General features: G+C 47.6%; 1 protein-coding gene across 2 annotated transcripts in view; it reads right to left on the bottom strand.

The window, feature by feature from the left end:
- Positions 1 to 16,190, bottom strand: part of BCAR3 (BCAR3, NSP family adaptor protein) — a 110,381-nt gene that overhangs the window by 25,379 nt on the left and 68,812 nt on the right. For both annotated transcript variants that reach the window (XM_003784146.3, XM_003784147.3), the window contains one exon: positions 756 to 884. In XM_003784146.3, coding sequence (XP_003784194.1) covers positions 756 to 884 — 129 coding nt within the window. The remainder of the gene's footprint in view (positions 1 to 755; positions 885 to 16,190) is intronic.

Below are 16,190 nucleotides of genomic sequence, written 5' to 3'. Positions count from 1 at the left end.
AAAAAAAAAAAATAAATTCACAACACGATCCCCTTCCCCCCAGCCCTGCCCACACACTTCCTGTCATGTTGTCCTTGGTTAATGATTAGCCAGATGAAATTTATGATAAAAACCCAAGTGAAATTCTTTGCCTCAATTCTGTAGATTTATTTTACTTTTTAATTTTTATAGTATTCAGTAAAATAACATTACTGGTGATTACTCAAATGGCAATCACACCATGTCATTGCCTAGCCATGAGCCTGTGGTCACTGGTGTAATTCCTCTTCTTCCCCATCTCTGGGTCACAGGACATGGTAGGGAAAGATGGAGGGACTGCGGGCCCCACTAGGGCACAGGAAGCCTTGTTGGTTTGGCTACCTGCCCCTGTGGTGCTCCCTCTTCTCCTGAAGGTAAGCCACTGCCTTAAAAGGGAAGGCAGTTCCCAAGGTATGGACTGCAGGCACATGGCCGGGAGTTCAATTATCTGACCCTTGCACTTCAGGTTCCTGTGTCTGAGGCCGCTGTCTCCCGTCAACTCTGGGTTTGCAGACCACAGGACACTGGCTTTCCCTTCATCCACTTACTGGGCACATGGAAATACACTCTGCGTTCCTGACCTTAGTTCTTCCCAAGGTCTCCTTAGAGACGGGTCTAAGTTGAGTCATTCTATTGCTTTGTTTTTGGCTAAACAGGGGCGTGCTCCCATGTGGCCTCAGAGGAGGACGCTGCCTGGGAGCTGGCAGGTGTGTGCTGGTGGGGGTGAGGACAGGCACCTGTCGGGGGATGCGGCCATGGTACCAGGCGTGGCTGCGAAGGTCCTCGCTGCTCAGCAGCAGCTCCTCCTCCAGCTCCTTCTTCAGCCTCTCAGGGGTCCTGTCCATGACGTGCCTCTCCTTGGAGAACTGGAACACAAGGTCAACAGTGAGATCGCCCTGCTGGGGCCGCGCCAGGCCATGCCAGCTGGGAACACAGCCTACCCTGCTGCTCCACCAACACCCAGCGTATGCCAAAAGCTGTGTTCAGGTAGGGGAGGCCGGATAATGATTACAATGAGCTGTGACCTTTCATTTTTCTGGCCACAAGTATATAATGACATTTTCACCACCATAGGAGAGTCCACTCAGGAAGCAGTTACTGGGCAGGAGGGGCCAGGGAGAGATGTGACAGACCGGAGGGCACATGTAGGGAAGGCTGTTCTCTTCTCAGGGGAGACCTTCCTCCTTCTCCTTCAGAATTGCTCTGCGTTCCTGCCTGGCCTCAGATCCTCAGATCTGAGGCCCTGGGAGCAGTCCTCAGGCTGAGAGCAGTGGCCCTGAATTCTTTGCTACTAGCAAACTCAAATTCAGGAACCGAGTTAGTCTCTACAAACTTTTAGAGCAATTGGACAGAGCAATTTTATGTTTCTTGAATCAAATAATGTCTGAGTTTATATTTTCCATGTTTCTTTATTTTTCTAATATTTCATTATTGTAATAGATTGGAAAGTGAAACTCACCACCACCACTACCAACAAAACCCCTGGTCCTTCCCCTGAGGTAGTGTGAGAATCACTGGTCTAGAGCATTACACAGCGGCCATGGCAGGGAGCTCTGAGTGGGCACAACCCATGCCCGCTTATAACATGTGATCTGGCCTGGACACCTTCCCAGTTCCCAGCATAAACCAGGCTCGGGGACCATTGACTGGCGGTCACATGAGCAGGAAAATGCTGTGTCCTTGTGGTTTTCCCCAAGTTCCCTTGTTGCTCTCCAAATGCTTACAGGAGCCACAAAATTATTGCTTATCAGACGGTTTCACACCTCAGCAAGGAAAGAGCCCAGAATTCTTCACCAAAGAAAACCAAAACAAACTTAGTTTTTTGGGGCAGGATTCCTACCCTCTGGGATTTCTGCACACACTGGCCCATAAGGCAGCTTGCTGAGAATGACTCTGGCTGATGTCTGGGTGGGGCTCCAGCTAAATCTACTTCACCCTTCTCTTCTCTCTGGCCAGGTGCCCAGGAGTGTTTCAGAAATGGAATTTGCATCAGAGATACTGAAGCAGGCTGTCCATCATATCCACGGGCCTCAGGCCATCACAGGTGACAGTGCCTGCTGCATCATTAGTTAGGGACCACCACATCTGAAGACGCTAAAGTATGGAATGTAGGTTGGCAACCAGCTGCATTTATTGTTCATGTATCATTGGCTTGCCTCCAACTAGACGGTAAGTTTCATGAGAACAGAAATCCATCAACCCCTTTCCCCGCTGCCCTTGAGCAGTGCCTGAAAATACCAGGCACTTGGTATTTGCTAAATGAACAGCTACTCCAGGATGAGGAAGGTCCAGGACTTTTCTTGATGGTTGATTCTCCCATTCTCTCTCTCAAATTATCTGAAGCCCTATTTTCGCTGAGCATGTTTCTGTCATTCAGCTAAAAGATGACCTTCCTCAATCTCTTATGCAGCAGTGCTCAGCCTGTGGGTGGCGACCCCTTTTTAACAATGAAAGTACATTGTGGCATTAGGAAGGTTGAGAACCACTGTCTCACAGGGAGATGTGGCTACATGACTAAATTCTGGCCAAAAAAGGGTACATTTCAGGGTTGGCGAGACTTGTGAGGGGAGAGTGGGGCTCCTGTATCATCCCGGACTACAAGGAGGGGGCACGCCCTAGAAATGGTAGGGTGGATGCCCTGAACCAGGCCAGGTCCCTGAGAGCCAAGGCCAGGACCTGGACTGCTGGCCTCCAGGTCTTCTTTGTGATCTCCTATCTCACGGAAACCTGTGATTTGGGGTATTCCTGTCAGAGGCCACTGAGCTAAATCTTAACCCTATTTAGCCCCCCCCCCCCAGGTGGTCCGTACCCCTAGCCTAAACCCTCCTGCCGCAACCTTCTTGGTCTGAGCTCTGAAAACGTACAGCAGGTCTGTGTAATTCTTCACTGCACGTGTCTCCGCTCAGATCCAGGAAGCTGTTTCCACGTGTATCTTTGCATTTTCCCTCCTCCTGGGGCCTCAGCTTCGGACCACATCTTCCCCTCCTCCATCCCCCGTGCTCAGCACCACTCATGACAGCAGGGCTGTTTCTTCCCTGCGTTTTATATGCATCACTCTTTCATTTCAGGTTTGGAGATCATACTGTTTTATACTCATTACTGAAAATATAAAATCAGCTATCTTGTTCCTTTTGTCCTAACTCCTTAGAGAACAACAGGAAAGTCTCGAATGACTGCTTTTTCCCCTGCAGATTCTGGGGAGGGGGTGCTGGAGGGGACAGGGTACCACAGGGCAGTTCCTAGGGAGGGAGAAAGCAGACGCTGCCAAATAATCTGGGATGGAAGACCAGACTTCAAAGAATGTGCCCCTAAGCGCTTGCATAATTTGTGAAGAGTCTGAAGGTTACACACTTGCCTAGACTTGTACTTTAAAAGGGGAGGAGGGAAACAGAGAGGCAGGAAAGGGGATCTAGAACGAGCAAGCGATTGCCAAGGGCTTTTTATTTCCGTCTGGCCAGCGAGGGCTGGTCTCAGCACAGGGACGGGGTGAGATGTGCCGCTGGGAGACTCCATGGATGGTGTGGGCAGCGTCTCCCTACAGAAAAGATGGCAATTCAGGAGACACATAGGGGCAGGCGCCTCCGAGAATTTTTATTGTTTTGATCACATATATTAACACAACTTTTATCTTTCCCAACTGCCTATACTTAATGAGAATTTGGTCTTGTCAACTATGATTTTGCTTCTATAGATAAGTATTTTGATGAGCTGTAAACCCCATGGTTGGTGATAAGTGGCCATATAAGAAATTGTGGTAAAATGTCCCATGTGTCCATCTGTATCTCTGACAACACTGTGATTGATTTGTTTTTTGGGGAGATAGAGTCTCAAGCTATCACCCTGGGTAGAGTGCCGTGGTGTCATCGTAGCTCACAGCAACTTCCGACTCTTGGGCTGAATAGATCCTCTTGCCTCAGTTTTTCTATTTTTCGTAGAGATGGGGTCTTGCTGTTGCTCAGGTAGTTCTTAAACTCCTGAGCTCAGACAATCCATCTGCCTAGGCCTCCCAGAGTGTTGGGATTACAGGTGTGAGCCACCGCCCCTCACCCACAATTGATACTTCTGCTCCTCCAGGACCAGAAATGAGATTCCTGCTTCAAGTGACTGGCTATACATGTCTGTGACATTTGGCAGAATTCTGTTGGCTTCCCCCTAACACTCTGAATTCTTGGTGACAGTGTACCCTTCTGCTTCACTGACGCCATGTGGGAAGACTTGGTTCTCTTCTCTGAGATGGAGTCTCACTCTGTTGCTCAGGCTGAACTACAGTGGCTTGATCAGCTCAAATGATCCTTTTGCCTCGGCCCCCCGAGTAGCTGAAACTACAGCTGAAACTGCCACGCTTGGCTTATTTTATTTTTTACAGAGATGGGGGTCTCACTATGTTGCCCAGGCTGATCTCTAACTCCTGGCCTCCAGCAATCCTCTCACCTCACCCTCCAAAAGTGCTCGGAATACAAGCAAGAGCCACTGCCCATGGCTAGGAATTTGCATTTTCCCCTGAAATGCAACCATTTGGGGTCATGGCCTAGGCTAGTTTTTAAATCTTGGCTACAGAGCAAATTCTAGCAATTTAGAGCAGCATGACAGCACCTCTGCCCTCAGCAAACATTTCATCCCATTTGTGTGGCCATCAGTGTCCTGTGCTTGGTCTAAACTCTAATTGACTCTACTAATGCCCTAAGAACCTCCTGCCCTTCCTTGCTACACTTCTGAGGGACGTAGAGAAGGGGAACACAGTTGTGTTTACTCACACAGTATTCATATACATTGTTATTGTTTGGATAACCCAGAATTATGCATGGGAAGGGATAGAATAAGGTGCCAGGTCCCAGAGTTCCAACTGCTTCCAATCATGGGAAGATGAGAGCAAGCACATCCTTCAGGGCCATCCCGCCCCTACCGCCCTGTCTCCGAGCTCTGTTTTCCAGCTCTCTGGCATTTGTTTCTGTAGCCATCTTCCAAGTTCAATGTGCCTCCATGACTGGCTTGGACCCAAGCCTCCGTCAGTCCGTCTGAGCCTGGGGCAGCAGACGTGGAGATGCCCGCAGCACGCAGCCCAGCCGTGCTCCTTTGGGAAGTGGAAGGTGAGGCAAACGCAGGGCTCCCTGGCCCTGGGGACCGTGTGTTCAGTTGTCAGGCAGAGATAGAGACAGCAGGAAAACCAGGAATAACCAAGCTCTCACACAAATGCGAGAAACATTAACAATGATCACGTTCTACACTAGTACAACTGTTTCTCCCAGATCAAATTCTCTATTTGTCCCTGAATTTGCACCACATTCCTAGAAAGTGTGGTTAATTCTTGTCTTCCCAGCTTCTTGAGGGGAAGGAGGTGACGTCTAGGGGAGGGGAGGAGAGCCAGGGTGGGGTTTTTGCTGCCTCAGCACAGGCTCCCACCATCCTGAGCACCACCCCACAGAGCAGCTGTGGGCTCAACCTCCGGAGGAAAGGAAGCTGCCTGGCTTTGGGTCAAGAACATTCTGCCCACGGGTCTTGCCAGCTTCACTCCAGGGACCTAATCCACCCACGACCACTAGGAGACAAAGAGGCAGGAAGGGCCCATATCTTCTACCCCAAGGCTTGCCTGAATTTGACCCACCAGAATTTTGATAGTAGTCCTTTTGGGGGAGGGGGAGAGTAAGAAGAGGTGCCATGTTCATAGTTAAGTACTAAGTGTGCCCTGAGCAGGAAAGAGATAAGAAAGGAGGGAGGTGAATCACTGGTGTGCCACGGCTTCCCACCCACGTGGCTCCACTTCTGAACTTTCCCCTTCCTCCCGGTCATCAGCTCTGGGGCCTGAGATGAGACATAGGTGGTCTGCTAACAAGGCAAATGCAGCGGATGGACGAGGCCCACACTTGCCCCACCAAACTGAAGTTAGAAAATTCCTGAGTTACTGTAATGGCGCTTGTCACGGGAATCTGAGGCCAGCTCTGTCTTTCCTATCTCTAGCATATTAATACCTCCAATAGCAACAGGGGTTACAGCGCAGTGTTTAAGAGCTACCTCCATTCATAGGTCTGTGTCAATGGCCTTAGCACTGCGTGGCCTTGAGCAAGTAGGTCCTCTGTAGGTCCTCAGGCTCCCCATCTGCAAAAGGGTATAACGAGGTGTCCTGAGATGTTAATAAGGAATACATGGGTTGCTACCTCTAAGTCACTCGGCACATGCCCTGGCACAATGCCACTAACTGTAACTTTGACTACAGACTCATAGGAGATGCTTCTCATCTGGTTCGTGTTCAAGGCCTGATGCAGGCGGTTCAGAGAGGCTGGTGTTGGGCGGGAGGCAGGTGAGGAAGCAGCTTGGTGCCTGTCTGAGTGTCCAGCGGCCACCTGCCAGGTCTCTTCAGTCCCCTCTGCTCCCGGAGGGGGCTGGTCCTAGGGGCTGGTCCTAGCTTGCTGGGCGAGCTCTGAAAATCCCAAATAGAATGCTCCATCTGGAAAGAACATCTCTGCAGCCCCACAGGGCCTCTGCAAGTCCGGTCTTGACAGGCTGGAATAGCCAGAGCCCCAGAGATGATTGGAAAACACGTTCTGGAGGCACAGAGCCAGCTTTGTGGACGTGCTGGGAACCTCGATTAACACGGAAATCCACATTTCAACAGCTTTCTGAGGAAGAAAATGCCAGAGGAATGGAGCTGGGGTCTCTTGCATGAGCAGCAGCGCCTGCATTTCAAATTAGGCACAACAAAGGACCCCGGAGGAAGGAGATTCCAGTGCCTAAGACAGGAGGGGGAGGGTGCACTTGCGGATCTGTCAGAAGCCCCAGAGGATGCTGCAGACGCTCATTTGCATGTAGTATGTGAGAGCAGTAGGAAAAGATGCATCTACACTCTAATTAATGTTCACTCGATTCCAGCCCCGACTGGAAGAAAAGCTTCCCACTTCCCACAGGACGTTCAATTGTGCAAATCACCAGGAAAGACCCGGTCCCAGGCTCAGGAACTTGGGGTGGACAGGGAGAGGGTCACAGCCTCCTTGCAGACCATACAGCCAGGGCTCTGGAGACAGGATGGCCTGCCCTGTGATCTGCTCCCCAACCCCCAGCTCTGCAGCCAGGGCAAGTCACCCAGCCTCCCCATCCTGTGTCCCAATGAGAAAAGTCACATGGCCCCAGGCTTGTTCAGGGAACAGCTTCACAGGGGTGGGGAGGAGTAAGGAGGGTCTGTAGAATCAGGGTTAGACCTTGAGGATAAAACTCAGAGAGAGAGGCAGGCAGGGTACTGGGGGCATTTGAATTAAGGGAGGCAAAAAGAGCTGGGCTTGGCTCAGCGCCTATAGTCCTGTGGCTAAGGCGCCAGCCACATACACCAGAGCTGGTGGGTTTGAACCCAGCCCGGGCCTGCCAAACAACAATGACAATTATAACCAAAAAATAACTGGGCCTTGTGGCAGGTGCCTATAGTCCCAGCTACTTGGGAGGCTGAGACAAGAGAATCGCTTAACCCCAAGAGTTGAAGGTTGCTGTGAACTGTGACGCCAGGGCATTCTACAGAGGGCTACATAGTGAAATTCTGTCTCCAAAAAAAAAAAAAAGAACTGGGCTTGGTTGGATGCAGGTGTCGGCTTGGGAGGAGGAGGTGATGCATGTGAAGTCACAATAGGTATGTTATATGTGTATTTTACATATGAAGCCCTTCTTCCCCCCAGAAAAGCCCTGTGTTCACGCCTAGCATGTGGTTCAGACCTCACCTTCCTGACCATCGCTGGCTGGCATCTGACCTGGGGTGTGTCTAAGTGGAACTTAGGGAAGAGGATGCTGTATCCCATTCTGGTGAAAATATCATGAGAATTAAATACGGAACGCTTCTTTGCCCCCATGCTTCCTGCCAGGTGGACTGAGTGGGCTGAGAGAAAGAAACCAGCACACAAAGAGAAAAGAAGCAAGAGGTGGAAGGTGTCCCTGGCACACGCAGCCCTTGTAACCTAAACTAGTACGAGTGGGATCCCTGTCACTCATGACCAAGGCAGTCCTGATCCAGGAATCAGCTGGGGGCCCCGGGCAATGGGGACTAAAGACTTAGACTTTCACACTCCAGATAGTGAGTCACTGAAAATCTCTGCCCAGGAAAGCAGCAAGTACAAAAAGAAGAGAGATCAGGGTTGGACCTTGAGGATAAAACTTTGGAGAGATCAATGTGACTGCAGTGAGCAGAATGGGGAGGGAGGAGCCCGGCTGAGGCCGCTGGAGTCCTTTGAAGTATGCTGAGGATGGTCAAATTGCCATCTCTAGCCCTTAGGCTTGGTGCCTGGTAGGGACATTTACCAGAATCTACTTCAGAGCTTGAGGCCAATCCTGATAAACAGAACTCACCCTCTGCAAAGCCTGCTCGTCATCTCTGCTCCCAGCCACTGGCATCTCCTTTGTCCTCATTACCCAAATCAGAAACCCTCAGAATTGGCCGCCAATAACCAAGAAAGTCCTGATCGCACCTCTCACCAATGCCCACGACCAGATCACTGTTCTGTTGTAGAACGTCTGCAAATAGCTTCCTAAAGATTTCCCTATGTCCTGTCTCTGGTCCAATAGGTGACCACCTGCAACATCACCAGACTTACAGCATCACCCCTAAGGGCTCAGAGATTTTTCTGTAGGGTGCCCCAGCTATGGCCCACATGAGATCCAGGGTCACTTTCAGCCTCCCCCCCCACCCCCACAAATCCATGGGCTTCTAATGTCTGGTGTTCACTCTTGCCAGAGCTCAGGCCTGTTCCAGAAGGGGCACAGACCCCTATCCTGCCCTGTCCCCTCAGGTCTCTGAGCCTTATAGCCCCAGGGAGCTGCCATATACTGAGCCTGCATGTGCAGGATTCAGCTCTGAACTTGCCAGGAGGCCCAGCTCACAAGAGGGCTGTGTATGAAAACATGAGTCATCCCTGTGGGCTCCAGAAATAATGGTCAGAGATCTGACTGGCGGGAAAGATGGGCAAAGAGGACTTCGCAAGTCAGCAGATTTAGGACATTAAATTTGGGGGAAATTATTTGGGTCTGTGGGCTGCACTGAGGCTAGAGAAATGTTGGCTCACAGTCACCTACACATAAATTCAAAGCCTTCCTAAGATAGGTGATACTCTCTGCCGCCTGGCCCCAAGCTAACTTGCTAAGGTGTCCTGACCCAGGGCCCGAGATGCAGCTCCCTGAATATACCATCCCTTTCGTCTCCTCCATCCCCAGTTGGGTGGTCCAATAGACAGCAACACATTTGTAAAGGTACTAACTGCACAGCCTGGCTGGAGTCCAGCCCAGGACTTAGGAGCAGAAAGAAGATGGACAAAGCAGGCCGGGCCCTTGAAGGCCCAGCAGAGGCCATGCTTCGTTTGCCTTTGACTCCCAGAGCCTAGCCCAGTGCCTGGCACATAGCGGAGCCCAGCAAACACTTACTGAGTGGAACCACTTGCCCTTCATCTGGCAGCTTCCTTGTCATTGGGTACGGAGAAAAGGAGAGGCTTGGACGGGGGTCAGGAACAAGTGACCTTGGGCATGTTTCTAGACCTCTCTGAGCTTGTTTCTGTATGCACAAGGGCGGGGGTAACAATTTTCACCTCACAGGACTATATGACCCAACGCACACAGAGCACCTGGCACCACACACGGCACTGGCAGACACTCGCCTGGAACGGTGTGGAATTTGAACCCTCTTCCAGAGATGACTTTTAGCAACACAATGGAAAGTTACTGCACTGGAGAATTAAACAAACAAAAAGATTTATTAAATCGATCAGAAAGTGTTAGAGATGATAGGGCCTTTAAGATTTTAGTTCTAATGAAATAAATAAGCCAGACTTTGAACAGTCAATTTCTATTTAGACACAGGTTTGTTGATTCTGTTTATTTCGGTTCAAAGTAGACAGTTCCTGAGGTTTTGAGTAGCACTAAATGGTCCTGTAGACGCAGGGGAAGCTGACCATCTAAGGCACACCATGACTCTAGTCAAGCACTTGGAGTGTATCTCCACATTAACAAGTGCATGCAGGTAGCGCTGTAGTTCCCATGTGCACAAGAACAAGGGTGACAGAGCCCAGGGCGCAAGATATTATGTCCCCTTTAGGGCCTTCGACACTTAGTTGTTGATCATTTTTTTGCTGAGTTTTAAAAATTGCGATGATGTTCTAGTCATTTATTTATTCTAGAATCAAGGCTGGAAACTAACTTCCTTGAGTGAAGAAAAAGAAGAAGGGAATATGTGATGAAACAAGGAGGCAGAGAGGACAGAGAATGAGTAAGCTCCTGGGCTATTCCCTTCCAGCTAGGAGCGCCCGGCCCCAACACCCAGAATGCTCTCACACAAAAGCTTCCTTTCTCCAGCCTGGGAACAGTTTATTAGATTGAGGGAGAAGTCAGGAACAGTCCAGGCCTATCAAATTGTACAAAACAACTCCATAGGTCAGGGCTTTCTCAACATCTTATCCAGAAATTATGATCACAAACAAATTAAAAGGCTGACTCGAGTTCTGGACCATCACGCAAAATTGGTCCAATTTATAAGCGAAGCTCACATCTTCCAAGGAGCTCAGGGTGCAATCCCCCACGGGGTGATGCTACGAATGGCATCCGGTGGGCTAAGCCGTGGCAATGCAAAGGTCCAAAAAGATGGACCCCCACATGAGTCTTGTGTCCTCACCATCTGTAACAAATGTAAACATATACAGAAACCCAACCCCCTCCCACCCAAAGTGTACCTTTGATAAGACACAAAAGGCAGAAGCCTCACTCTGAAGGAGGTTGCTACATCTTGAAGTTTTTAGAGAATTCAGAAACTCACCCCCTTTGAGGCCCCTGCATTGTGTTGAATTTCAAGCAGTGGCCAAGTTTATGACCAAATTCCAAAGTATATAAAAGACTTTTAAAGACCTAGTTGGTATTTTTACAATCGAAAGTGTACATAAGTTAATCACGAACCCAAAGAATAAATAAGTCCCAGTGACTTCTGCCACTCTAACCCCTGCCTGCAGCCAAAAGCTAAAAATCCAGTTCTCCACAATTTTCAAGTCCAGTAACTTTTAGTGCAAGCCCTCGGATGTTTTAATCTGAGGTAGAACAGAAAGCACAGGGGTGGTGTTTGTGGCAATTCTAAAACTTTGTAATGAAGCGAAATGTTGGTTCTGTTTTGCTTTTAACTGACATTAGCTGGCTTTGTGGCCTATCCAAAAATAAATGATTATCATCCACAGATGAATGAAGAGAGATTTGAACTCACCAATCCCACTTTGCCCACTGGGGTGCTAGGATAGTTTCTTATGCTAATAACTATGATTAAAGCCAAAGCCTTTACTTAAATAATTAACTTTGTAAATATAAGTTCTAAGACAGTGGTTCTCAACCTTCCTAATGCTGCAGTGTATTTTCATTGTTAAAAAGGGGTCGCGACCCACAGGTTGAGAACCACTGTTCTAAGAGGAAAACAAAAAATCAAATTCAAATTTTATGTCCCCTACATCATAAACAAAACCAAGTGGAAGTGCAGGGTACTGGGTATTTCTGCCTGGCCTTGCCCAGGGATGCACAGTGGCTGGCCAGTGGTCCGGGATGCGAAGGGCACGGTGGCACTGAACCTGAGGCGGCACAGATTTGTATGTTAATTGCAACAGCAGTCTGGCAGAGGCGCTAAGGAGTCTCGAGGAAAGGGTATCTTATTCTAATCCACACAGAGGCATCCATGGGCTAGAAGAGAGAGGCCCTGGGTATGTTCCTATGGCCTCTCTGCTGTTGAGGGGTTGGGGTCTTGACAGATGAGGACCTCTGGCCTCACTTGGGCCCCTTGTCTCCTTCGAATACTGATGTTAAAGCCCCGTAAGGAAGCCTTGGGATCCTAACCTATCCATACTTCACCTTGGGGTCAATGTGCTATAGGAGGTTAGGAGAGCAAATTTTATTTTGTTATTTTGTTTTACTTTACTTTTTTTTTAATTTTCCTATTAGAAATATTTAATTTTATTTATTAATTTTTAAAACCATCATCGCCCATTGTTTCCTCTTGCCTCCTTTATTATTATGATTGGGGTTTTTTCTATTGTGTATGTTGCAGAATATTTTCTTTTCTTTTTTTTAAATCACTGTGTACATTAATACAGTTATAGGGCACAGTGTGCTGGTTTTACATACAATTTGAAATATTTTCATCAAACTGGTTCACATAGCCTTCATGGCATTGTCTTAGTTATTGTGTTAAGACACTTATATTTTACTTTACTTTTTGAGACATACTTTCATTTCAACATCCTGGGAAGAATACCTTGGTGTCACAGCTCACAGCAACCTCAAATTCTTGGGTCTCAAGGGATCCGCTCAGCTCAGCCTACAGAGTAGCTGGGACTATAGGTACCCGCCACAATTCCTAGCTAAGTTTTGTAATTTTAGTAGAGATGCGGGTCTCACTCTTCCTCAGGCTGGTCTCGAACTTCTGAGCTCAAGCAATCTGCCTGCCTCCGCCTCCCAGAGTGCCAGGATTACAGGCGTGAGTTGCTGCACTGGGCCTAGGAGGTCAATTTTAAGTTACAAGTTTGGGAGTCACAGGAACACTGTGCCTTTGATTAAACCTCTGATGTCCTGCGTGCTGCTGTGCCTCCCCGAGTAGATGGGAGGGAGACCCAGATGTGGTAGGTGTGGAAGGAGGGCTCCACACCCCCAAAGCAGTCGCAGCCTTTTTGAGGAGACAAGGCCTTTGAAGAGAATCAACAGCTATAAACACTGAGTGTTCCAGCCCATGTCCTCAGCATTCTCTATTGAGGTCAGAGGGGGTTTCTGGTTCCTTCTTAGAAAGAAATCAGTAGCAAAGAGATTCCACAAAAATCTCAGTGACTTTCAGCTCTCTGAAACACTTCAATGAATTTGATGCTAATGGTTAAGTACCTTGATATAAATTTTTCTTTTTCAAATTCTACAAAGCATCTCATATTTAGCAAAGATTCTGCAGAAGAGTTTTGATGCCATTTTACCATTTTATAATTAGACCCATGTAACGCATCACACTGTAGACCAGATTCCCACTCCAGTACCATTAAAAACTGATTTGCAATTTGCTGTTAAATTAAGATGCTTCATTTTCTTACTGTATGATTTTCCTCTTCACACATGAATGATGATATGGGGGCCATCAGACTCAAGTGTGGACAGAAAATACCATCAAAACCCTGAGGGAGCCCAAAGCCGAGAGATTTCATTTTATTCATTATCAAACCATATCCAGCTCTTATCAAAAGAGGATCAGAAGCCAAGAATAGGAAATAGGAAGAGGGTATCTGTGGGACTCCTTGCTTCTCAAGGATCTAACAATTACCCATTAAAATTCTGCTATCTATGTGTACTAACTAAAAAATACTAATTTAATTTTAATTTGTGCAGATTGGAGTCTTAGAGCACGCGTAAGCAGGCAGCAGCCACCCAATTCTCCACGCCAGACTAATTGATTACATTAGAATCACTGCGGTTGGTGCCCCCGGCTCCATTGATGTTAAACTCTTGTTGCCTCTGATTCCCAGTCATTCTCTGGGCAAGGTCTCTTTCACACATTCCCATCCCTGCTGGATCAGGACACTATTGCTTTTGAAGCTCTGTTTTACTTTGACAGAACACCAAGGGACTGAACATCGTTTCTCACTGAAGGAGACTGATTTTGGTGGGAGACTTCAGGAGGAATTATAAGCTTAGAGAATGCAGCACACCCAGCACCAACAAACATGGCTTCTTTCCCTCACAGGGGTCACCTGCACACTGGTGGGCCTGTTCAGGGCACGCATCTCACCCTGGGACTCCTTCCACTCCGCCTGACCCCAGTGAGGGTGCCCGCCTTGTTTCTGGCTCTTTTGACAAAGTATTACTTACCTACAGTCTCACTCAGAGCTCAGCTCTGGGAATGTGGGGTGGGGGGGAGTTACTCACTTTCCCCCATTAATAGAGAAACTGAAACACAGTGCGATTTCCAGTGAGAAATTGGTTAACATCTTGCCCTGCTGAACGCCTTGGGTTCCTGGAGTGCCCACAGAAAATTGCCCCCATGAGGTGGCCCTGTGTTCTGCTTCCTCCGAGCAAAAATGCGATGTGCTGGCTCAGCACCTATCGTCCAGTGGTTAGGGCTCCGGCCACCTGCACCAGGGCTGGTGGGTTTGAGCCCAGTCTGGGCCAGGTAAACAACAATGACAACTGCAACAAAAAAATATCTGGGTGTTGTGATGGGCTCCTGTAGTCCCAGCTACACGGGAGGCTGAGGCAAGAGAATCGCTTAAGCCTAAGAGTTTGAGGTTGCTGTGAGCTGTGATGCCATGGCACTGTACCAAGGGTGACATAGTGAGACTATCTCAAAAAAAAAAATAACTCAATGTGCCATACCTGGGATGAAGGCCAAAGGTCACTGGTCCCACTTAATCATTTATTGGACCAGTGAAATGAAGTACTTCAAAAAAAAGCTAAATACCAGTCCAACCCATGAAAATCTCCTCTAAAACACTCTGCTCTCTTAAACCACATCCTCCAGTGACTTCCAATAACACGTCCCTCACTCTCACAGGGTCAGCACACGGGTTAAATGAAACAATGCAACTGAAATATTAATCATGGAGTCTGGCAGCAAGATTGCATTCAGTAATAGCAAGGCTTCATTACCATCTACAGAGATGGAAAAAACAGAGATGCCCTGGCTCAGGTAGACCCCAATAAAAGGATCTGAAAACCAGCTGACTAGAGTTCAGAATTCAAGGAGGTCCAAGCCAGAAATCTTGACCACTGCTAAGTCAGCCTTCTTAATTCAACACCTTAATGCAAATTATAAGTGGTTTAGAATGTAGCTGTTCATTAAAATAGACATCCAATTTGATCTTCAATAAGAATGTCACAAATCAAAATCAACTTATTCCAATACTATCTTCTTAATCTAGTTCAAATGAATGAGCTGCTGAATCAACAAAATGCTCTGAGGTTGAAAGACATAATTAGGAGAGGTAATTGGAAGGAAAAACAAGATAAACAAAAGACACAGAGAAAAGCCACGAAGTTCAGATAGTCTTCCAGTGTGGGGTGTGGAATAAATGACTTTCAAATTCCTTCTCTCCAAAACAGTACTATGACTAACAAGTTACAGAACTCTGCTCCAGAACAGACTGCCTCCTGTGTCAGTGTTCAGTACACAGTAGGCCTGCAGTGAAACTAAATGGCAAATAGCAACTCCACCACTTTCAATCTTCAATTCACAACTCACAGGTCACTTGAAAGGTATATTTCTTTTAGAGAACCTAAAAGCACTTGACACCTAGGTATCTTGTTTAACATGGTTGTTTTTTGTTTGTTTGTTTGCTTGTTTTTTAAGAGAGAGTCTTGCTCTGTTCCCCAAGCTGGAGTGCAAAGTGGCTTCATTATAGCTCGCAGCAACCTCAAACTCCTGGGCTCAGCAATATTCCTGCCTCAGTTTCTGTAGTAGTGGGGATTGCAAGCAGATGCCACCATGCCTGACTAATTAAAAAAAAATACTCCTGGCCTTAAGCAATCCTTCTACCTGGGCCTCCCAGAGTGCTAGGAGTACAGGTGTGAGCCACTTCAACTGGCCTAACAAGTGATTTGGAAATGTAAATACCTCGCTAGATGTCATGGAAAGGGACAAGACACTCGACACAAGACAAGGCAGAGCTCATGAATCACGTAATGTTCCTGAGAGCTAAAAAGCTAAGGGGATGTTTACGTCGCAGAAGAAGAAACATGACCAAGGCCCTATGTTTTAATAATTTGCTCAGATTTATAGTAACTAGAATCCAAGTCTCCCAAAGTATATAAAGAAATGGACATATTTGGCCTGTACAGAAATGACTCAAGGGGAAGATGAGGGCTGTGTTGAAACAGCTGAAGGCCTGGGCTGTTACTGTCCCAAGATGATAGGTCAAATATTCTTGGTTGAACTTCCTTGAGAAACTAATCCAGAACCCTTCCTCTCCTATTTCAAGGTGTCCATTTATACCAACTAATTTGGACTCAAAATAGACATGCTCACAATCTAGAGGGGGAATGTGCCTCTGAAGTGCTATTATGCCCCCTTAATTGCAGAACAAGGTGGGCACTGCAGGTGCAAAGGTTTTGACTCAAATGAGATGGGACCTTCTAGCCATCAGACTTGTTCCAAATGGGAATGCATTGCCTTTAGGACACAGTATACTTCCATCTCCAGAAATGTCAAATAGAAGGGT

The sequence above is a fragment of the Otolemur garnettii genome, unplaced genomic scaffold (genome assembly GCF_000181295.1).
Source record: "Otolemur garnettii isolate 467f Iridium unplaced genomic scaffold, OtoGar3 scaffold00010, whole genome shotgun sequence".
Lineage (NCBI taxonomy): Eukaryota > Metazoa > Chordata > Mammalia > Primates > Galagidae > Otolemur > Otolemur garnettii.
This window is presented reverse-complemented; position numbering and strand designations above follow the sequence as displayed.